Source organism: Gigantopelta aegis, chromosome 4 (genome assembly GCF_016097555.1).
Source record: "Gigantopelta aegis isolate Gae_Host chromosome 4, Gae_host_genome, whole genome shotgun sequence".
NCBI lineage: Eukaryota > Metazoa > Mollusca > Gastropoda > Neomphalida > Peltospiridae > Gigantopelta > Gigantopelta aegis.
This window is the reverse complement of record NC_054702.1, coordinates 111742534-111766221: the sequence shown is the minus strand read 5'-3', so window position 1 is coordinate 111766221 and position 23688 is coordinate 111742534. Positions and strand designations below refer to the sequence as shown.

General features: G+C 34.9%; 1 protein-coding gene across 4 annotated transcripts in view; it reads left to right on the top strand.

Annotated features, from left to right (window-relative positions):
- The window catches only part of LOC121371784 (syntaxin-binding protein 5-like), a 93222-nt gene that overhangs the window by 29440 nt on the left and 40094 nt on the right, over positions 1 to 23688 (top strand). For 3 of the 4 annotated variants that reach the window (XM_041497925.1, XM_041497924.1, XM_041497922.1), the window contains exons 3-15: positions 3503 to 3584; positions 10407 to 10507; positions 15142 to 15276; positions 16315 to 16378; positions 17375 to 17458; positions 17989 to 18112; positions 18491 to 18566; positions 19413 to 19567; positions 20002 to 20077; positions 21738 to 21885; positions 22206 to 22273; positions 22693 to 22733; positions 23087 to 23286. In XM_041497925.1, coding sequence (XP_041353859.1) covers positions 3503 to 3584; positions 10407 to 10507; positions 15142 to 15276; positions 16315 to 16378; positions 17375 to 17458; positions 17989 to 18112; positions 18491 to 18566; positions 19413 to 19567; positions 20002 to 20077; positions 21738 to 21885; positions 22206 to 22273; positions 22693 to 22733; positions 23087 to 23286 — 1354 coding nt within the window. The remainder of the gene's footprint in view (positions 1 to 3502; positions 3585 to 10406; positions 10508 to 15141; positions 15277 to 16314; positions 16379 to 17374; positions 17459 to 17988; positions 18113 to 18490; positions 18567 to 19412; positions 19568 to 20001; positions 20078 to 21737; positions 21886 to 22205; positions 22274 to 22692; positions 22734 to 23086; positions 23287 to 23688) is intronic. The other variant, XM_041497923.1, reaches the window with a different exon arrangement.

Genomic DNA, 23688 nt, shown 5'->3' with positions numbered 1-23688 from the left:
AGTAGTTGTGATTGACTCCATGTATAAAGTCATTGTGCAAACAAAATTAATGGTGTTGTGTAACCTTCATATGCCAAGATATTGAATAAACAAAATTATTTTTGTTTTTTGTTGGTCAGTCTGAGAACACTTTCTCCTTTATGTCATACACACATCATATACACCACTAACTTGCTAAGATATATTGTTTACACGAAATCCTTCAATGTCATGGTCACTACAGCTGGGTGACTGTTTTGTCTTGAACATCTACAGTATCTATAGTAAAGTACATCCAGTATACATTTACATCTGGTTGTATGTGAATGCTACTATTAATAGTACATTACTACACATAAAAGACTGAAGTCCTTAAGTAGAAGTTGTTTTTCAGATACATTTCACATGCCACATGTGACACTGAAGAAAGAGCTATTGTAGTGTAAAGCTAGACCACTGTCTATTCACTAAAACTTGTTCCTTTCTCATTATAATGTTTTACGATGTATTTATGATCACTGGAACGTTTTGAAATGAATACTTAAAATATTCACATTATCAATGTGTACATTTAATTTTTTTAACAATTAATTATTTGTTTACAACTTCTGATTGAATAAGAGATTACATGGTCATGTTTTACAGCCATACTAATAGCCACCAGTATGTCTGAGGATTGTTTACAGTTATGTACCAAATGTCCCCCATCTTACTAATGCCAAAGTCCATCATGACAGACATACTGTCAGCCATTCTTGAATGTATGGATGACCATCGTAATTCAGGATATTATGCCAGAGGCAGTGGGTTTCCTCTCTCATCTCTGTGGACCGTAATCATATGTCTAACTCCATGTAACTATAAATAAAAAAGTGTTTAGTGTTGTTAAATAAAAAGTTTCTTTCCGTTTGCTTTCAGATTAATAAACAATAAGGTGATCTTTCATATTCAAATCTACAGTTGTTTAGAGAATAGTGTTAAGCAGTAATGTAATGGAATAGCACAGTCTGCTAGCCAATATGATCAGTAAATCTGCATTGTTGTCTCATCACTGTGTTGTTACATTACGTAGATATTTGTTGAAATTCAGATATTTTATGATCGTGTAATAATTGTGTTAGATCTCGGCTGAAATGTGGATCATGTTACCGTAGCAGCACTTTGCTGTGTGATATATTCGACGTGTCTCAGTTTTGTCAGGGCCCACAACTCATGTACAACATAAGACATTGTATTGATTTTACGCTACACAATCGACTCTGATTTTACTCCAGAGACACATTCTTTGCCTTTTTAAAAGCATTCATTGAATAAAAGCAATTCAAGACGATATTAGCTTGCATTTATGATCAATAGTAACATTAACTTTTGATTGAAATTCATGTAGTGGGGATATTAATCCCAGGAACAGAAATGGAGAACAGATAGACAAAATGCTATTGGCTTAGTAGTATTGTCCTAACAGTGTGTTAGTTTTCTTTTATTCTGCCTTGTGATTACGATAGCAGTGCTTACACCTGTGCAAATACACATTAAGAAGCTCTTAAATTAATAAGGAGATCCACTTGTCTTTTAACTGTTGCAAATACCATCTTAAGTGGAGTAATATGACTGATCTTTTCATTAGCACTGTCAATGTCATAATCTCTGCAATGAGTCGATGGCATTTTACAAATTAGCACTGTCAATGTCATAATCTCTGCAATGAGTCAATGGTATTTTACAAATTGGCAACATTTTGATGAAATGGACCTTGGTTTAAACATAATACAAACTTGCTTCTTTTTTTTCAGTGTGTCGGAAGGTCTTTATGATTAAATGACTTCATGTATATACATGTAATAATAGCTTTTGTTGAGAGCGCTGGATGTGTGAGTTGTAGCAGTTTCACTGATTAAGGTGGGTGGGTGTGGATGCACAGGGCTGGAGCCTACACCTGAGGTGAATAGCAAAATTTAATGTATTTGATTTTTATTGGAAAACTCGGTATAAAAAACTAATAATTCAAAACTACATGATACATGTATGTTAGTTTGATTGATGAGCAGGTATCTTGGAATATTTTGTCAAATGTCTTTTTTATCTTGTAGTGTTAAACTTATCAAATAGGTGACTGAAAATATGGAAATAATTAAAAGCGGTGTTCTGGATTTTACAGTATACAATAACAAAACATTATTTCACTTTAACAAAAACAAACAAAACAGGTGTTCAACCCCCAACATTTTCAGTGATATAATTATATAAGAATATATTTTATAACAATTTCTTAGATTCTCCCATCTTTAAATTTGATTTAATTACATAGTTAAAAAAAAAATAGTGCATTTATTATTTACTGGTAAAGTGTATTGAACATAGAAATAACATGTTATGTGGTTACGATAGTTAATTTAAATGTCACATTTCCTGCATGTATTATTTATATTTTCCACCTCAATTTAAACCATGTTGTCATGTTCTTGTACAGATATTCTGTAATGAGTACAATCAATAAACAACTGATATTGATCCTAAAGCTATGCCTAAATCTGCCAAGTGTTCACATTTTAATACATGTGTCAACTCGGACATTTTCAATTATTGTTTTGTTTGTCAGGTAATATATACCTGAATATTAACATTATCAATACGACCATATGGTTAAAAATAAACAGTTGTAAATGTATGTACCTGGCATATGTTGTACTGATCTTGTGTATTGTCATCCTGACTACAGGACGTTATTATTGATTGGTAAAATAGTCAATATGCGTGTACGAGGGGTGACTGAAAGGTTCTCGGCCTGACTATGAAGGGAATAAGTTACACTAATAAAACTTTGCACTTTGTAAGTTCAACTCTTAGAAAGTTGCAACAAGTTTAATTATACTAAATACACCAGCTGATTCATGCATTTTTTAATCCAAGCAGTGAAAACATTTGTCCAAATCCAACTTTTATCTGATGGAACAGCACCCAATCTCTATTTTTGTGCTGGGGTGTTGTTAAACATCCATTCATTCAGTGACACCACAGAAGCCCCATGAAAGGTGTGCTGTTCCATCAGATGTTGGCAACTTGGATGTTTTCATGCTGCTACTTCAGCAAGTTAGCATGGTATTTCCACGTTATTGTTTGGCCTTTTGGAAGGTAGTCCACCAGTAATCTTCCACTGAATTCCCCCCAAAATTAAACCATTACCTTGCCCGCTAATGGAAGAATTTGGCTCTCTTTGGCATTGGAGAGGACATGTGCTTGCAGTGCATTAATTAAAAAGTAAATGAATCAGCTGGTGTATTAAGTTAGCAATTTTAGAAGGTCCTGTTTTCAGTATCATTGAATATTTTGTCCTGAAACTTTGTGGAGCTTGAATTCTCAGGTTCACCCAAGGACCTTTCTAAAAACTGATTGAAAATCGGCAGTAATATGCCACTTGCTGATTATTATAAGCTTAATAGTTAGTGCATGTTTGCCCATTCACATATTTAATGATGTTTGTTTAATGAGCATGTACCTGTAATATTCCTTAACAGAAATGCAGATTAGGTAGACCGGGAGTGGACAGCCACTGTATGCATGATGCAGAAGTTGCAATCACACAAATATTATTTCTTGTTAATGAGGTGAGTATTTCTATGTTGTTAATATGAAGAACAAAGTATATTGTGTATGTAGATGTAGATATTTATATACCAGGTTCAGTGACATCTTAGTACAAAGGATGAAGTACTTGCAAGGTGAATGACATGTCTTCAATATTCTTTCCTACAGGAGTTGCCTGGATATTCTTATTATCACTGTCACATCATACATTAGTAGGTCTTTTTTAATCAAGTCTCCTTATATATTGTAATGATACACTTTTAAACAAAAGTAACTGCACTATCTGTATATAAAGTTACCCCACATTGAGTACCATATGAAACAAATTGGTGGTGGCATTGATTTACATCAGTCATATTTAGTAAACAAGAACTTTTGGAAATATTTCATTATTATGCTAGCTGTACTACTCGCCAAGTTGGCCAGTTGTCAATTTTAAAAACTATTAGCAAAATTGAAATATTATTTTAATTTTTTGAAATAATTTCTTGTATTAACCAATATTTTTAATATTTGACTAAAATCTTGGTTTCTGCAGTTTTTGAAGTTTGATAATTATTTGGCAAATTAGCCCTGATTACAAGTGTGTACAGCATGCTGATGAATACAGTAATATAAAGAGATGTGATGCCAAAGGCTGTTCATGTCAGTATTTGACACGATCATCATCAGCATAAGTACATACTTGTGCCTCATTGAAAAAAACTAGATAGTTAAAAGAAAGTGTCAGGGATTTTATTCCAGATTGATATTGGACTGAACCAATGTCAGTGGTGGATTTAGAAGATGGCATAGTAGTCTCTCCATTTCAGCCCAGACATATCTAAGGGTAAAAGGTAAGATGAAACTGATGGAGAAGTGTGTTGAGAAGGAAGGTGGTGACTAACTACACTTGTGAGATGAGGATGTGTATCCTGAAGCAGCAGTGTGTCTTGTCAGTGAGTGTAGGAAAGGGATACCATGAGTGTGGAAAATTTCATCATGGTACGGAATACTTGTCACACTGCTACTGATGACGTCAGCTTGGTTTGATGATGAGCAGTCACACCTTCCCATACCATCATGCTACCAACACTTAACTGCAAACGAGTACAACGAAGACATCACCTCAAAATGATGTGGTATAATCTCGACTTATTTGTAAAAGGGATAGCAATCCAGACTTTGGTTCGTGACACGATGTTGGATGTTGATTGGATGTACTGCTGGTTACCATGGTCAGAAACCGTGGCCACATATCGGATTCCTCATATCCTGCCTCTGATTGCTCTTAAGCCAGGGATTCTGTGATCTGCAGAACTTACAGTCAACAAGTGGATTTACATTATATTGTTGATGTCACATCACATGAGCTAGTCTGGTATTTTGATCCTGTTGCTAAACTCTCCAGAGTGTTACAACATCAAGACTGGCAGCATCAGTTTGTACCATTCCATCATGGCCCTGGTGCAAAAAAATTCATTTGTGAAAACAGCGCTATAAAGATTACAGTATTAGCCATCTGCAATGTTTTTTTTTCTTCACAAATCAGATACACAGAATAGTGTTGCTAAAAATGTGCAATACAATATGTGTAAGTGAATCATTTCATGTTCCGGAACTTTAGCTATGTCTAGAATGCATAATATGCTGTTATATTATGTGGATTATGTGTCTTTATAGGAAAAATCATGGTACATGTCAGGGGTGCACAAATGTGAAATTGTGATGGTTGCCCGGCAACCAGTAGCTGAAGTTTGGTTGCCCAACATCATCTCTTGGTTACCCACATATTTCATAAAAGTTTTATGAATATAATTTTGAACTGTCATTAAAATGAAACTGAAATTTAAATTAAAATATTTTTATTATTATCATTACTTGCCAGTTTAGTTTTATTCTTTTTTTAACATTATTTATCTACAGCTCATCTTCGCTTGGGCTGTCATGGTCAGAGTTACAGGATTTTCAGTTATTAAAACAAAGACAAGCTAATCAATCTGGGAAGGGGTAGTTCAACAGTTACATGCACACACACGCAAACACATGCACACACACACTTCACCCCCTCCAAAAAAGGGGGCGAACAAACTCTAAAATTATGTAATACTCATTTCAATGGCTGCATCATCCATTCCCAAAGATTGTGATGTACTTTAGCCAACATTATTCAGCGCAATATTTTAACGACTTCTCAATTTCTGTGTATGAGATCGAACAAATTAAACACGAGTAATATTACAAGATATTGTTTTTAAAAGAATTCATAATTGTTAACAAATAACGCCCACCATTCAATAATGCGTACAATTCAAATGACGCAAAACACCGCAGGAATTGCTTCATTGTTGAACGTCTCCTTAGAGTGAGAAAAGCACGTGAATACTCTGTAAAACAGTGTACAAGTGACGATCACGAGTAGCAGGCCTGATCTGCATTTTCAGTGATACCAAAGGTTTTCTCTCATGTCAAATCGACCCTACTTAGTACTAGTAGTTTGTCCCTATCCGGATTATTTCACCACCAAATACATATTTTATATTGATTATATTACTAAAACATTTAACAAAAATACAATTTAATTCATGAAAATATGAAGAACTTAAAACATGAAAAACATGTTTTACAAAATGCAGAACTCGTTATGAAGTAAAGTTAATAATGACAACATTTAAGAAATATTTCATTATTAATTAGAATAAAGCTTGCCAGATGGTGTCACAATCACACTCGGTAAAACAAGTTGTCAGTATTGGGATGCGTCAACAAGGTTATTAGGGTGAATAGGAAATATTTTTTAGTGAGAATTGGTAGGAACCAGCTAGTTTCGGGATGAAATATCTGGCATATGGCTTTTCCAAGCGCCAGCCAAAATCATGCACGGTGAACGCTGAGTGAATGGCAACGTTAGGGTGGATATTTATATTGCCTATTGCCTGTCGGTCAAGTTGTCAGTGCTGATACTTTTGAATTGCCCCTGACTGTCCGAGTGTCGTGAAGTTTTGTTTTTCATTTGATTTCTTTTATGATTTTCTTAGTTGCCTGTCGGGCAACTGTTTGATTAAGAATGGTTGCCCGCAACATATTTTGGTTGTCCCGGGCATGCGGACAATCTATTTGTGCACCTCTGCATGTCAAGGTAGTCATGTTCAGACATTTATATCATGCTGTATACATCTATGTGATTTGGGGTAACTTTGTATAGTGCATATTTTTTATATTAATATATGAATAAATAAAATCAAATTTGAATATTTCCAGTTCAAAAAGAATAATCAAAATTATGTAAAGCAAAACGAGTCATATGAGTTTGATACAACATGATTTATCTCTACTTTAGAAATTGAATCAGTGCTTGACATTTAAAAAACCCTAATCAATAATAATAGTCATGGTCAGTGTCTGCACGTTCAGGCAATATTCCTAAATTTTTTGAACATGCTGCATCTTCAACATTTTACTTTTTTCATGTGTACACATTTTATAATTGTGTATTTGCATTGCAATTTGCATGCATAGGTTGACTAATGCCTGAAGTCAAGGCAAACTATTTGAAATGTGAAGAGCAAATTATATTCCTTGGGGATTTTGTGATTTGTTTGAAGCCGAGACAACTAGAAATGAAATTTATCATTAATGCACTTTTCTTGTCACAATGCCATGACTTTATCAAGCTCCTTTCATTGCCCACAGCTGAGATTAATGATTCTGTGCAGTTTTTTCCTTTCTCATTTTGTCTGCAAGCGAGGTAATCAGACGGTTTGTCCTTCACATTCCAGCCAGCGAAAGTTTTAACACTGGGCATCTTACAACTTGGTGCTTTATCAATATACATGTAAACCTGTTTGTAGTGTAAACAGTAAACTAATTATAGTAATTCAAGAATAAACCTTTTAACTAATTGAGGTAAATATATCAGTGAAGCATTTATCAATTGTCAATTTACTCAGTGACACAGTCTCTAAAGTTGTTATTCTCTGTCATTTTAACTATTGGTTTGTTACTGCATCATTATTTTATCTTTCTTTGATCTCATTATAACGTGGCAATATTTAATGTCATTGTAATTAACACACCATTGTAATATGGCTGTAATTGGCAGTTATTTAATAGACCATGCTATTACCATCATCTACAAATGTCACGTGCTATCTGAATGATACTGTGGCCTAGTAAAGACTCCAGTACATTGGTTTATTTATCTTAACTACTGACAACATCAACAGCTAATATTAACCAACCAGTTACAAGCTTTGGAACTTATATGACAGGCTTACATGATAATTAGATTTGAGAAATATCAATATCCATTTGAGAAGCGTTTATTCTTTGTAATTGAGAGCTGGCAAAATTCAAATTAACAATTAATGCTTTATAAATTATATTAAGCCATACAACCAACTAGTCATAATTTAAAATATGCTAATGTCTTGTTAAACAAAACAAAATCAGGTTACTTCCAGAGATTAAAATATGCCAGTGTCATTAAAAATCCCAACCCAGCCATTCCATATATGAGTAATAAGAGAACATTGTGCTGTGCAAGTTTCAGACATTGCTACACAATTCTAAAATGCTAAACAGTAGTTACTAATCAATTTTCAATTCATTAACAACAGTTGCTAATCAAAATTTTGAAAACAAAATATTCCCTGTTAATACATGTGTGCAGACAGTTTATACTTGTAACAGGTTTCAAGAAAAACTGCACTGCATCATGTTATAACCGGTACTGGTACTTAATCTAAGTCTGACTTAATAGGTTTTTTGCTTTTTCCGATTTGAAACCTTTTACTGGCTCTAGACACTTTTACTTTCACTGATTGAAACAGCATAGATTTTTTTTCCTGAATGGTCCTGATGAAATTTTCTTTTTTGGGCTGATTAGAAACTGAATGGTGACCATACACAAAATATCTGATTGGTTCTTATATTCTTTTAAGAATGGCCTGTACGATTTTCAAAAATTTTGACATAGGTTTATTTTTTTTTACAGTCCTAACCTATTGTTATTTTTCAGACTAATTTGGATTGTGATTGTTGGTTTTATTTGAAATTCTGAAAGAAAGTGTGGAGTCATTATTTCTTTTTTTTCTTTAGAATATATGAGAATAAAATATGTTTATTTGCTAGTTATTATATCCAGAAGGTATGTGTATAAAATATTTGAGGTTGTATGTCTTTTAAAAAAAGTCAAGTTACGTTGTTGACCAGAAGCTATGACACAGTATGTATTATCATCAACCCCAGCAAGTGAGAAAAATTAAACAAAATATATAGTCCACAGCAAGAAAAAATGTGTCATAAATTAAAAACTCCACTGGAATCTCCATGTCATTGCCGATTGCTGTGGGCAATTGCAGGGGTTGCATCATGAATTCTGAAATAACCATCTCACAACAACAAGAAAGAAGAAAATGGCTAAATTAAAAAAGTCGAAACATAAAATAGTTGTAATCTGATAATATTCACATAACATTTACGGGCATTGAATTTGGAGATTTTTTGTGACGGGATTCTCCAGGAATTATAATATAGATATTTTAGGATTCCATCCTGCAGGCTTATACTAATCTAGGATTCATGAAAGCATGGAATCCTGCTACATTTGCAGTGTGATTTACATGAATCCTAACTGAACATGACAGATTGTTAAAAGACCATTAAAGGCAATAGCTATGTTAGATACTGATGGAAAATATTGATGATTGAATTTGTCCATGGAGCAGTGCATGGTATACATGTACATTCACTGTTGGTGCAATTTAATGCTTCACTGACGAACCTTTAGCAAAGCATCATGTGTGGCTTCTGGGGATCATTTTAAATGAGTGAAATACCAATAGTGGCTCTACCCACGTAATAAACCCATATAGCTGATATAGAGGATAATAAACAAGTTTCCAGTTATTATCAAATTTATGTCCCAAGTGAAATAATTTCACTTGCGAAGAGCTTTAGCGAGTGACAAGTGAAAATCGTTTCACGAGGGACATAAATTTGATAATAACTGGTACCAAGTTTGTTATTCCATTTATTACCCTTGCTATTTGGGATTTTTAAAAGCCTTTATTTTCAATATACAGTGGCTACACGTACATGTATATAGAAACGATGTAAACTACTTTACTGTTCTGGGTATTGCTTTAACTTTGTATTTTAATCACTGTTCACAGATCATTTTCAAAAACCAGTGTTATAAAAAAATATAGAATTAATTGCATAAAACTACCCTTTTATTACAAATTTAACACTGAAACTAGAAAGATGTAAACACAAAGCCTTTACGTCGGACCTCATTTTATGTGCTTTGCCAAATCGTGATGACGTCATATGTACAAATGTGGTACCGACAATGTGATTGGTTTGTAAGCATCAAATCTTCCAATAGCAGTGTACGTTAAACCAATGCAGAATATTTCCCACTGAGAAAATATGAAAAATATTTTCCACATTATGACTGCCTGCTAGGGTAATAACTCAAGTTATGAAGCATTTGAACATTCATTTCAATCTTAATAATGGTTATAAGTCTAAATCTATACATTTTGATCCTTGAATTTGAAGTTAAAAAACAATTTGGTGTCACTGAGGTATAGCCAATTTACCATTTGTGTAGAATTGATTGAGACATCTGTCCCATTTAACCAATTTCAAATATAGCATTGGCAATTGGCTGGAGTCATTTGCAACTCTTTGACCTATTGTGCTAGTGTTATATAGTCAGGTGGAATTCTTGTTTATCATTTATAGTTACTTTGTATTTAACATGTATAACAACCTATATCAACTATACAAACCAAGTAGATCACCCTCATCATTGTTATGTAATATAGTTATTTTTAAACATGATGCTATTTCAGGGTGCTCTTGTGACGGTTTGCTCAGACGACAGTCTTCACTTATGGAATTTCCGCCAAAAAAGGCCTGAGATTGTACATTCACTAAAGTTTCAAAGAGAAAGGTACAGTATGTACTTGTACATATATATGGGTCATTCTGTGTCAAATCACCCAATGGGTTAAACCCGACTGTCTCAGATTTTTATGAAACTTGGTATACTTGTTGATTGGGATCCCACAGCACCAAAATTTTAGGCCAATTGAACCAGTGGTGTGGGAGATACAGCCCCCAAAGTTTCAGATTTTCGGCCAAAATGGGCGTGGCCGCCAACCTTTGAACCCTCATATCTCAGGAACTACTGGGCCAATCTTCATAAAATTGGTATTGTTGGAAAGGCAATTTGACAAGGATTCCATTATTGTTCAGATTGGAGAATGTTGGGGGTACACTGACCGTTTGACCTTTGCTATGACCTTGAAATTGACTGTGAGGATCACGTGACCTTGAAATGACCTTTCTTGTAATTTAATCTCCCACATGTTAACTAAAACATATAAAAGTTTCAGAGGTGTAATCTTTTTTTGTTTAGCCACAATATAGATTTAAAAAAATGCATACCTGCACAGATGATTGATACAATGCATTACAGGACCGGCCTCGGTGGCGTCGTGGCAGGCCATCGCTCTACAGGCTGGTAGGTACTGGGTTCGGATCCCAGTCGAGGCATGGAATTTTTAATCCAGATACCGACTCCAAACCCTGAGTGAGTGCTCCGCAAGGCTCAATGGGTAGGTGTAAACCACTTGCACCGACCAGTGATCCATAACTGGTTCAACAAAGGCTATGGTTTGTGCTATCCTGCCTGTGGGAAACGCAAATAAAAGATCCCTTGCTGCCTGTCGTAAAAGAGTAGCCTATGTGGCGACAGCAGGTTTCCTCTAAAAAAATCTGTGTGGTACTTAACCATATGTCTGACGCCATATAACCGTAAATAAAATGTGTTGAGTGCGTCGTTAAATAAAACACTTCTTTCTTTCAATGCATTACAATGTACATTTTCTACATGTATAGACTTCTCTGAGACCAAAAACTCATCTTTGGAGTCAAAATCCACCTGACATGTCTGAAGGAATGCCTGAAGGATATGAAAAGATGTCAAATGGCATGAGAGATTCTACACAATCAGGCCCAAAGGGTTAACAGGAAGTGTGGCTTCAGGCATGTCAGGTACTCCTTGAAATCCCCTGGGGAAATCCCCATTGAGCACATGGCAATTAGAAGTTTAAGACAAAGAAGTTTCTTGATCTGCATTTCTTTGACAATCTGAAGCTTTCAAGTTGGACACTTTGTCAGATGTTGATATGTAAGTATTATGTTTTCTTCATAAAACCTATTAAGTAATTTTATCATGTCATATGGCCTTGCCAATGGTTTTGAACAAGGTTTCAATCAACTACAGTACAACCCAGTCTGAAACCAGGCTTCATCCAGTGATGTACTACACAATGTATTTGTACACCCAGTCTTCGGCACAGTGTGAACAAGGTCTACCTTGACATTGATTAACTGATTTATACTTGAAAAGTTTGACCCAAATACCCAAGGCTTGTGGGCCTTTGGCAATGATACATGTACTCTGCTGCCATTTTAGTTTTCTGACCTGCTTAACTTTACTGAAAGGGTTTCAGGGCTAGATTTAATATTTAGGAAAGCATTGACTTTGTCCTGCAAGGTGATTTTGTGGAAAATTTCTCGTACGTTGTTCAGGATGAGATTCAGAGTTTCCACTGGGAAAATAAACAGGCTACCTTACATCCTTACTGCAGGTTGGCTGATGGAACCCTCGAACACCGTAACATTTGTGTAGTGAGTGACACTAGGGAGCACTCAACTGTAACTGTGTATGCTTTCTTGAGTGTTGTTATTCCATACCTTCAGACTGAGTTTCCTCATGTGAAAATGATCTATTATTTCACTAACGGCTGTGCTGGACAGTATAAAAATAAGAACAATTTTGTTAACCTGTGCCATCATGAAGAGGACTTTGGGTTGGAAGGTGAATGGAACTTTTTTGCGACAAGCCATGGCAAAAGTGCCTGTGATGGAATTGGGGGGACGGTGAAGAAGTTGCTGACAAAGGCCAGTTTGCAGCGTCCCTACACAGACCCAATGTGTCTTAAGTCAAAGATGCATGCCTACAAGCTGAGCCTGCAGAGTGACCCACCAGAACTAGTATCTGTCCAGGATTCTGTGGATGATATGACAGTTACCAGAGGAGCCTCCCATTGAAGCCAAGAAGCAAAACTATGTTTGTTGTCTGTATGACAATGAGGCATGGGTTGGGCTAGTTGAGGACATTTCAGAAGAGCATGGAGATGATACACCTTCTATTGCATCTTCTCGACGGATGTACTCTCTGAGTAAAAAGGATGATACTAGAATTACAAGACTATGGGGGGAAGTGGGTGACCGAATGATTCTGTGACTGCTGAACTGGTGAGAAGGCAATGAAGGAAGTAGTTTGATACCATATGATCATAGCATGTAGGCCTACAATGTATTACTCGGTGTTCAAGAGAGATGGTCATTCCTAGCATCAGGAATTGGTCATTCGGGTTTACTTCAGTATAGCTAATCAGACGTTAATGGCAGAAAAGGTGTTATTTTCATGGACATGCAATTTTTGAATGTGTATTGCTGCTAAACAAAGAATATTACACCTCTGAAACTTTTATATGTTTTAGTTAACATGTGGGAGATTAAATTACAAGAAAGGTCATTTCAAGGTCACGTGATCCACATGGTCCGATTGGCCTAAAATTTGGAATTTAGTGCTGTGGGATCCCAATCAATAAGTATACCAAGTTTCATAAAAATCTGAGACAGTCGGGTTTAAAATATCTGGGTTTTTTGGTGATTTGACACGGAATGACCCATATAAATTCACAAAGTTTGAAGGAGAAAGGTACAGTATGTACTTGTACATATATATATATACATTCACAAAGTTTCAAAGAGAAAGGTACAGTATGTACTTGTACATATATATACAGTCACAAAGTTTCAAAGTAAAACATACAATATGTAGTTATCCATACACATCACTGAAGTTTGAAAGAGAAACGTACAGTATGTAGGTATACTTATACATTCACTGAAGTTTCAAAGAGAAAGGTATAATATGTAATTGTACATACCCTGATAATTAAAAAAGGTGCAGTATGTAAAATTATGTAGAGAATACTAAACAGTTTCCATGAGAGACCGTTTATATTACAAGTGTGCTTTCAATTGTATATCGTTGAAAATCGGGACCATTACTTCCAACATAAATAAACATAACACGAGAATGCATAGAGATGACCAGCGGAGATGACATCATTTGGTCGTCTGGTAGTCAACTGATTTATCAATAAAATTTACATACCTACACCACATAGATGGTTTACATAAACAATACTGTGAATGTATTCAAGGCTTACCAAAAGTATTCCTATATGTATTTTGTTAAATTATTGATTAACTTCTGTTTTGAGAATTGACTGCAAGTATGAAATGAGAGCTCAATGTGAACACTTTTCATGACATGCTGTGTGGAGTCATACGGAGTGACACTGTTAATCAACTGAAGGGGACATTAGGTCTCTAAAGACGTAACTCACATTATATAAAATATCCCATGGGTATTTTAATAAAAATTGCTTGGATGATGACTAATACTTGGTTTTCAGCAGTTAGAGATTCATTTCTTTTTAACCCCATAGTGTATCTGCTCCTTCCAGTTGAGATATTAATTGCTAAGTGCAGACAATATGATACATTAATTTTGGTTTGTTCAGGATAGCCAGTTGATAGTTCATTTGATCTGCGTAAAAAACATATTTTAATCACCTGGTTACTACTATTTCAATTACTCATGGCTGTCACAACCAGTGCTGTATGAGTTATTGTTCTTTTGTTGATTGCTTTCATTAACTATAGTCCTTCCCACAGGTATTGCCATTTTTTTATTATGGTATTTGTACTACAAGTTATTTATTTCTGAACCGATTGTTTTCTAAATTGCACACAAAAATTGTATTATTTTTCTTGTTATTTCCAAAACACTTATACTTTTTTCTTACGTCAGATCAAACTGAAATTATTTACACCAAACATTATTCATGGAGGCTGGGATGGACTACAGAATGTTTGACTCTTACCAATCAGATGTTGAAAGTGTTTTTAATTATAAATAATCATCTATTGAGAACAACAGTTGAGCATTAAGTATATTTATTATTTGTTGTATGTTGTATAACTGAACTGATATCTATCTCTTCTATTTTTCCCGGCCACATTGTACCTTCCCCGATGCTAAACTGGTGATTCAGGTGTTATTTAAGTTATCACACCAACATTAAGTCACCATTGACCTCAGAGACTTTACTAATTCATATTAACCTCAGTGACATCACTAATTCACCATTGACCTCAGTGACTTTACTAATTCACCATTGACCTCAGTGACTTTACTAATTCATATTGACGTCGGTGACATTACTAATTCACCATTGACCTCAGTGACTTTACTAATTCATATTGACCTCAGTGACATTACTAATTCATATTTACCACACACAGTTTACTACGGAAATAAATCCAGGCTTTGTTTTGCAGGCTGTAATTTTGCATACATGTACAGTGTAGTTCTTATACAGTAGTAATCTGAAGCTAATTTGTGTGTATGAAAATCAATATTTGTTTTATTTTCAGAATCACTTTTTGTCACCTGCCCTTCCAGAGCAAGTGGCTGTACATAGGAACAGAACGAGGAAATGTGCATGTTGTAAACATAGAGTCTTTCATTCTTTCCGGATATGTTATCAACTGGAACAAAGCAATTGAGCTGTAAGATCTATTTTTGCATAAGTAGCTTTTTGCACAATGCAGATCAATAGAGTGACATTTTCTATTTGGTAAGTTGCCTCTGGTGTGACAGCATTCAACATTCTCATCAAGGAAGGCTATCTGAGCTCTATAGAAAAAGAAATAATAATGAAAGAGAAAATGGCATATCAGGGGTCAAAATTGGCTCAAATTCCTACTGGATGTTTGGTCCAGCAAGTTAGAAATTTTGTCATCTCCTATAAAAACCTGCCAGACCAAATTTTATTTGATGAGGTGTATTTATGTCATATATTTTAGAATATGATATTTGTAGGCGTTAATATACATGTAATTAAATTTATTTGGAAACAATTGATGGAAATATTGCATGCTCAGCAATTCATAGCTTATTTATGTTTGAATACTGCTCTCGTTAACAAACAAACTAACAACACTTACATCCACATGGGAATCGAGTGAAGAATTTGTTACCGGAACACCTTGCATCTTTTCCTAAAGTCAGCTATCCACTGTTGTCATTGGGAACACCTCGTTCATTACCTGCATTTGCAACCCTCTACATTGCGACCAATTTGGTTGCATATGTGACCATTTTTTTTATTTGGCAAAACTAGTACAAGTAAGCACCATCTGGCTCCTAGATGGAACATTTAATGTAGAGGGTTGATTTGATTCTGTAGATCTGCTGAGATATTAATTCAATTCATAGAGAATTTGTGTTATACATGTGCTCATGATTTAAATAAGCAAAGAGCATTGAAACTCCTCTAAACTGGACATCCATTGGACCAAGTTAAAAGTTCAGTGTAAGTGTTATCTGCTTTAGAATGGTTGTGTTCTGTACTGATATTTAAAAAGGGACAGTGAACACGTTTGGTTTTGAGGGAATTCTGCTTCACTGAGGGTCTGGTTGTGAGTGGTTTCACTGTATATTTCAGTTAACGTGTAACATTGGGATAAGTTATAATATGAAATTGTGTAGGAGGAGTATGTTGAGAATTCAGTTGACTCAATTTATGTTGTATTTCATATTTGCAGATCTAGGAAAACACATCCTGGTCCCATAGTACATCTAAGTGACAACCCTATGGATCCCAACAAGGTGGGCGTGGCATTTATTTACACCAAACGCATTTAACACGTAGTAATAAGTGTTAGACAAACTAAAAATCACTTCAGTCCATATTTTGATTTAAATATTTTCAGTGAAGAATCAATTTGAATTGAATTTAAACATGGATGTTTAGAAATCTTTATAAGCTGCCCATGTTGTATTAACAAAAACATTCAATAGTAGACTGTGGTGTTTTAACATTTTACCATTCCATTCACATTTTAAAAAGTTTTCCTTCTTAATGTACATGTGTCTAAATAATTTATAAAGAGTATGTAGTGGACCCCACCTTATTGCATGTTGTGAAAGCAAAAGAGAGGAAAAGAATATTTGTTTCACAGCATCACAGCACATTTTAAACTACGCCTATTTGGTGGTGTGATGCTTTGTTTCTGCAGATAATATATATGGATGTGAAGAATTTACCATTTTACTGCATATCCTACAAGTAAAATAAAGTTGAGTCAGTGACTGGGATCATATTGAAAATTCAGGAAAAAATTATTCAAACTGAACTTGAGAATAATTAACATTGTCATTATTTATGTTTTGAATATCGATAGTGATCAATAAACTACTTTCCTGAAATTATATAGGAGAGCAATTGCTTCCGATGTCAAATTTACCGTAATATTGAGTCAGATACGTAAGCTACAGGTTAGGAGAGCAGTGAGCAAGAGCATATAAATATCAAACCATAAGGACTGCATTGTATTCTTTCACATAATTGCTGTAGTTAGTGAATCACCATTGTGTTTGTCTATCTTTGGTTTGTATACCACTGTAATAGAGACATATGAACTTACAAAATTTCCTCTCTTTTTTTCCATCAACTTTTGACAAAGCAATTGGTTTGAGTTTTACCACTTGATTAACAAGGTAGCCGGAAGTGTTGTGTTGTTGGATGTATCGACAAGAGGTTTATTCTGCTGCTTTGACATACACGGTTACATTGATTTTCACTCTTTCAATGTCCTCTTCCAGCTCCTAATAGGTTTTGAATCTGGAACCATCGTCTTTTGGGACCTTAAAAACAAGATAGCTGAAAGTCGATACAGTTCCCCTGAGGTGAGTGTCTGTGTAATGTATCATCTCCAATCAGTGTCAGTGAACCTCATCTGGTGCATGCCGGGAATGAGCAACGTGCTTCTCTGTCACCTTTGAAATAACCAAACATGATAAGCATTAAACAGTACAACATTCTCATCTTTATTCTCGGGCAATACATAATGTAATTCTTGGGAGTCGGAAATAACATGTAATAATTGTCATAGAAACATAATTTATCATTCAATTCTTAGCCAATACATTACCTAGAGTTATGAGCTGATGTCATACATACTTGTGTATTACTTGCAGTAAACAACTATCTAGGATTATGAGCTTATTTACATATGTATTTAATTACTCAACCAAATTGGTGATATTTGTCTGTTAGTCTTGTCTGTATCTTTGAAAAAATTGACTTAGCATTTGTTCACTGACATTTACTTTCGTATTTTCCCCAATAAATGAACTTGTCATCTATACGGTCAGAAGTGAAAATATGAAATGACTTTAACTTGCTAGTATTTTGAAGTGAATGCTGTTTGTTTTAGGCGTTGCGGTCAGTTACCTGGCACCATGAAGGGAAACAGTTCATGTGTAGTCACTCAGATGGCAGTCTTACGACATGGAATTTTAAAATAGTACAGAAACCGATCAATGTCATGTACCCACATGGTAAGTAAAGGCAACACTTTGTGTGCTAATTTTTATTGTTTTGAGTAGCCATATTATCAGTGTCATTCTTTATCCTATCCCCTGAAGAACATTCGACTGTCCATGCTTTTAAGAATGTTTCCCTCTGCAGCCCCAAATCTCCCAATCTAAAAGTCCTGGTTATATACAAACTTAAATGACTACTTTCTAATTATGACACAAATTGCTGCTTTTATACCATATTATATATAATTACTAACCATAAATTATTTAAGTTTTTAAGGAGAGGGCCTAGTGAGTAGGCAAACTTGTGCCCAATCCTTTTGTTGTTTATGCAATAAAATATGTTTTCAATCAAACTCGGTTGCATTTGATAGTTGTAATTGATTTTTATTTCAGCCAAATTTGGCAAGGATGGTAAACCGGATCCTTGTAAACCAATCACACGAGTTGACTGGAAGTCTATTAGAAATGGGTAAGTGTTTGTCATTTGAATCTCTTCCCAAACATAGACAATAAGATAGTAAAATTATATACCTTTCTTTGATAGGTCATATTATGATGTAGCATTCTGTCTATCCATCAGTACGTCTGTCAATCAACCCATCTGTTAAGTTTCTTGTTTGAGGCATATGTTATCATATTGGATCATCAAACCTTGAATGGAAGTACAACTTGAGAAGGTGCTGTTTTGTGTACCATGACTAGGCCACTGCAAGCTACTTTTCACTGATTACTGCACATTAAATGAAATCCAATGTCTGCAGGGTATAATTCATAATCAAAAATATTAATGGTAGTAAACCTTAAAGCAGAGAAAATTTTTACTTGTAGAATGCAGGAAATTGCATTTCAGGACATCAATTTTACAGGGGAGCATACCCCTGAACTCCCTAGACACGTTGTTTTTCACCCTTGATCACAGTCAGCACCCCCAATGTGTACTTGCTTCTGCTGTTCCTGTGTCTGGTCCATATTTCTTTTAATACGGTGTTAAAGTCAAAATAATGTAATAAAATGAAATTCAAACATACACTAAGGAGGATCAGACTGCTTGTTTCTAAGCAGTGATTGTGAAGTGTTAGTTAACTATGTTTATTTTAGTAGTTGCTGTTCAACATTTAGCAGTGAACTATATAATTTCCGCCAAGCTAAGATGAAAAATGTTAACATGTTTTCTAACTCTGGATTTTAGTGCTACCTGAAAACAATTATTTGACGAGAGCTCTCAATACCCATGCACTTTTGAAGAGACTGTAAAGTTTGACAATTTATTTTGGTACAATGTAATGTTGATTTCTATGCCCTGGATTACTTCTAGTGAGCCGTTGGTGATATTTTCTGGTGGGATGTCGTACGACCGTGCAGGACGTACTCCCAGCATCACAGTCATGAATGGGAAGAGTACCACGGTACTAGAGATGGAACACAACGTTGTGGATTTTGTTGTTCTATCGGAAACTCCCTGGGCTAATGGTGTGTATCTGTTACTGAAGTTACATGTGTCCGTTTTACATTATGAGCAGTAGTAACTTAAATAGATATTTCATTCAATATTCATGTTATACCAGTTGTACTTCAAGCTTCAGCTCGTTTCTTTTGTGTGTGTGTGTGTGTGTGTGTTGTGTGTTGTGTGTGTGTGTGTGTGTGTGTGTGTGTGTGTGTGTGTGTGTGTGTGTGTGTGTGTGTGTGTGTGAGTGAGTGAGTGAGAGAGCATGCAACTTTCCTTTCCCAATATATTGTTTGTATTTGTTTATAATAAAACTATATATTTGATAGTTGGGAAGTAAATTGGATGGTTAAATTTATAAAACCCTCTTGTTTAATTTTATATTTTTGTTAGTATTACTTTCAGTATCTGTAAAGCATAAATATATCTTCAAGTTTTAACCCATGCTTGTTTTATGAAGCAGATTTCAATGAACCCTATGCCATAGTGGTGCTGCTGCAAAATGACCTCGTAGTGGTGGACCTCACCTCGCCAGGGTAAGTGCAATGCTAGTGACTGTCAGGACAATGCTAGTGACTGTCTGGACATAATGCTAGTGATTGTCGGGACAGAATGCTAGTTACTCTCAGGACAGAACTAGTGACTGATAGAACAGAATGCTAGTGATTCTCAGGAGAGAATGCTAGTGACTCTTAGGAGAATGCTAGTGACTCTTAGGAGAGAATGCTAGTGACTCTTGGGAGACAATGCTAGTGACTCTTAGGAGAGAATGCTAGTGACTCTTGGGAGACAATGCTAGTGATTCTTAGGAGAGAATGCTAGTGATTCTTGGGAGAAAATGCTAGTGACTGTTTGGGAAGACTGCTAGTGACTCTTAGGACAGAATGCTAGTGACTCTTAGGACAGAATGCTAGTGACTGTTAGGACAGAATGCTAATGACTGATATGATGTGCTGTGTTGCATCATTGATCAGCTAGTAGAGGTCATGACATCTCAAGGCATAACTCACATTGTGATTTATGGAAAATATCCCATGGGTATATCTTCTACTGCTGTGTAATAAACTATTATTCTCCATAATAAGTAGAATGGTAGTGACTATTAGGACAAGTTTCTGTTCACTATTACAGGGCACTCTTTTCACTAATACAGAGCACTTTAATATTCTTTGTAATAAATGGACTGCTGATTGTTAATTTTACAAAAGTCTGTCTACAGAGGGTAGCTTACTGGAAAAGTAAAACTGAATTACTGCTATTAGTAATTTCATTCACTTAATATATGTAGGAATATTTGTAAATAGTTATTTATAAATTTACTTAAAAAAAAGAAAAAAAAGTGTTTGATTTAACGATGCACTCAACACATTTTATTTACGGCGTCAGACATATGGTTAAGGACCACACAGATTTTGAGAGAAAACCAGCTGTCGCCACTACATGGGCTACTCTTCCAATTAGCAGCAAGGGATCTTTTATTTGCGCTTCCCACAGGCAGGATAGCACAAACCATGGCTTTTGTTGAACCAGTTATGGATCACTGGTCGGTGCAAGTGGTTTACACATACCCACGAGCCTTGCGGAGCACTCACTCAGAGTTTGGAGTCTGTATCTGGATTAAAAATCCCATGCCTCGACTGGGATCCGAACCCAGTACCTACCAGCTTGTAGACCGATGACCTAACCACGACGCCACTGAGGCCGGTTTACTTACAAAATTACAAGCAATTAACATTTTAAAAATTATTATTTGGAAGTGTGCTACTTTGATATTTGTAATTTGTGTTATTGGCCAAATTTAAATTTTTACTTCAGGCCTCTGCCTCAACCATTTATGGGTTATGCCAAAAATATTACAGGTAACTAATTTTGTGTTGCATCATCTGTTAAAAGCATGTATATAAATTTAATTTCATTGAAAAATACGAGTGTAGAGTGAATAAAGCAAAGTTATGACATTTGTAAAAGACTGTTACAGGAAATGTTTGATATTGATGTCCATGGCCCGGTGCTCATAAAACCTTTAGAGTCCAGTCTGAGACTTTAATGTCATCACAATGGCGTACAAATTGCATGTGTGTGATGTCATTAAAGATTGAGTCGGGACTCTAAAAAGTTTAATAAGCACGGGCCCAGGTGTAGGTGTGATGGTATATTTCTATAGCTGAAGGAGTACGTGTGTTTGTGGTGTTCCAGGTACCCGTGTTTTGAGAACCCGTACCCAATGGACCTGCATGAGTCTCCAGTGACGGCCTGTCAGTATTACGCAGACTGTCCGCACGATCTCATCCCCGCGCTCTACTCTGTCGGACTCAAACAGAAGAAGAGTGGCTTCAGTGAAAAGGCAATCACTTACATCATTTATCTTATTTTGTCAGAAACGGTCACACTGTAGTTTGTAGTCACACTGTAGTTTGTAATGGCACACTGAATAATTAAATAACCTAAAAAAAAATACTGAAAGTAGTGTATTATATACTGCTATGAATTTCTTCTTGCTTTGTAAAAAAACTATAAATAGCCCTCTTGTAAATAAAATATGTCGGGATGAAAATCCAATTATTTTTTAGGTTTTTTTTTGGTTGTTGTCTGAACCTGCCAGATTTATGCCAGTGATGTGTTGTACAATTTAATCTATGTTGATGTCTGTCTTGTTGATTTCAGAGGTGGCCGATACAAGGTGGAGAATGGGGAACGACAGCTTGTAGTTACCCAGAAATTATCATTACTGGGTGAGTGACTTCTTGTTATATTGTGTTTGATAATAGTTAATTGAACAGTGTGTGTAAAATTTATTATTACTGCCTAAATTATATCTATATTTTTTAAATTATGTTTTATGAAGAGATTTTAATACTGGGTAAGCTTAATTATTTAAATCTAATTGAATTAATACATTTCTATACTGGGTGAGTGACTTCTTGTTATATTGTGTTTGATAATAGTTAATTGAACAGTGTGTGTAAAATTTATTATTACTGCCTAAATTATATCTATATTTTTTAAATTATGTTTTATGAAGAGATTTTAATACTGGGTAAGCTTAATTATTTAAATCTAATTGAATTAATACATTTCTATACCAGTGTTTGCATTTTATAATTGAGAATGTCATTGTCGACAGGAATGAAAATCTGTGATTTGATTTCAGTCATGCTGATGGATCAGTAAAGTTCTGGGATGCTTCAGCAGGTTTGTTGTATTTACTTTCTACCTTCTTTATAAGTTGCATTATTAACAACTATATATATATATATGTGTGTGTTTATGTGAGTGCAAATGTGCATATTTCTGTATGTATGTACACTATTACTAAGGTTTAAATGTTTTGGAATAGTACAGATTTTACCATGCAGCAGAACTTGTCAGCAGTAAGAATAAAAGACTTGATTCAGTATATTGAATCCTTTTATAATATCATCTAATCTTGTACATATGAAAGTCAGTATCATCTTTTAGAATAGAGGTGTGAGGGAACTGCAAATGAATGAACTACTGAATTATAACAAAGGAATAGATGTTAATGAGTTGATTTTTCGTTTCAGTGATGTTGCAGGTCCTCTACAAATTAAAAACTGCCAAAATGTTTGACAAACCGAAAAAGTCACAGGATGGACAAGATGACGACCCGTTTGCCATCCAGATAATCTACTTGTTACAGGACAGTCGCATGATGTGTATCGCTGGTGCTACGCATTGCATCTTGTTTCGCTTCAGCAAGCAAGAAGCAAACATTGAAATCCCAGTAAGTATCTGTGTTCACCACCATATACTTCCATAGCTTTTAGTCATATCTCTTACTTTGGGCTAGTCTAATTGATATTATGTTTTTGTATGTATCATTTTATGTAGTTGATACTGGATCAAAAATATCTTTTCTGTTCTGATTACCAAAATTGCAGAGATATTCCATTTTAAAAATATCTGTAAAATTAATCGTAAAACGTTTTTTGTGGTTTTTTTTTTTTTTTTTTTTTTTTTTACAGTATTCATTTTATTTTATGATAAATTTCTTATATTGTATGATATTTACCACTGCAAAAACTTTTAAGATAACCATAGCTGGAAAGACTGTTTAGTTAATAACAAGATAAATTCATTGAATTATTTGACTAATTAGTAACATGGTTGGTCATGTTTGTCACTT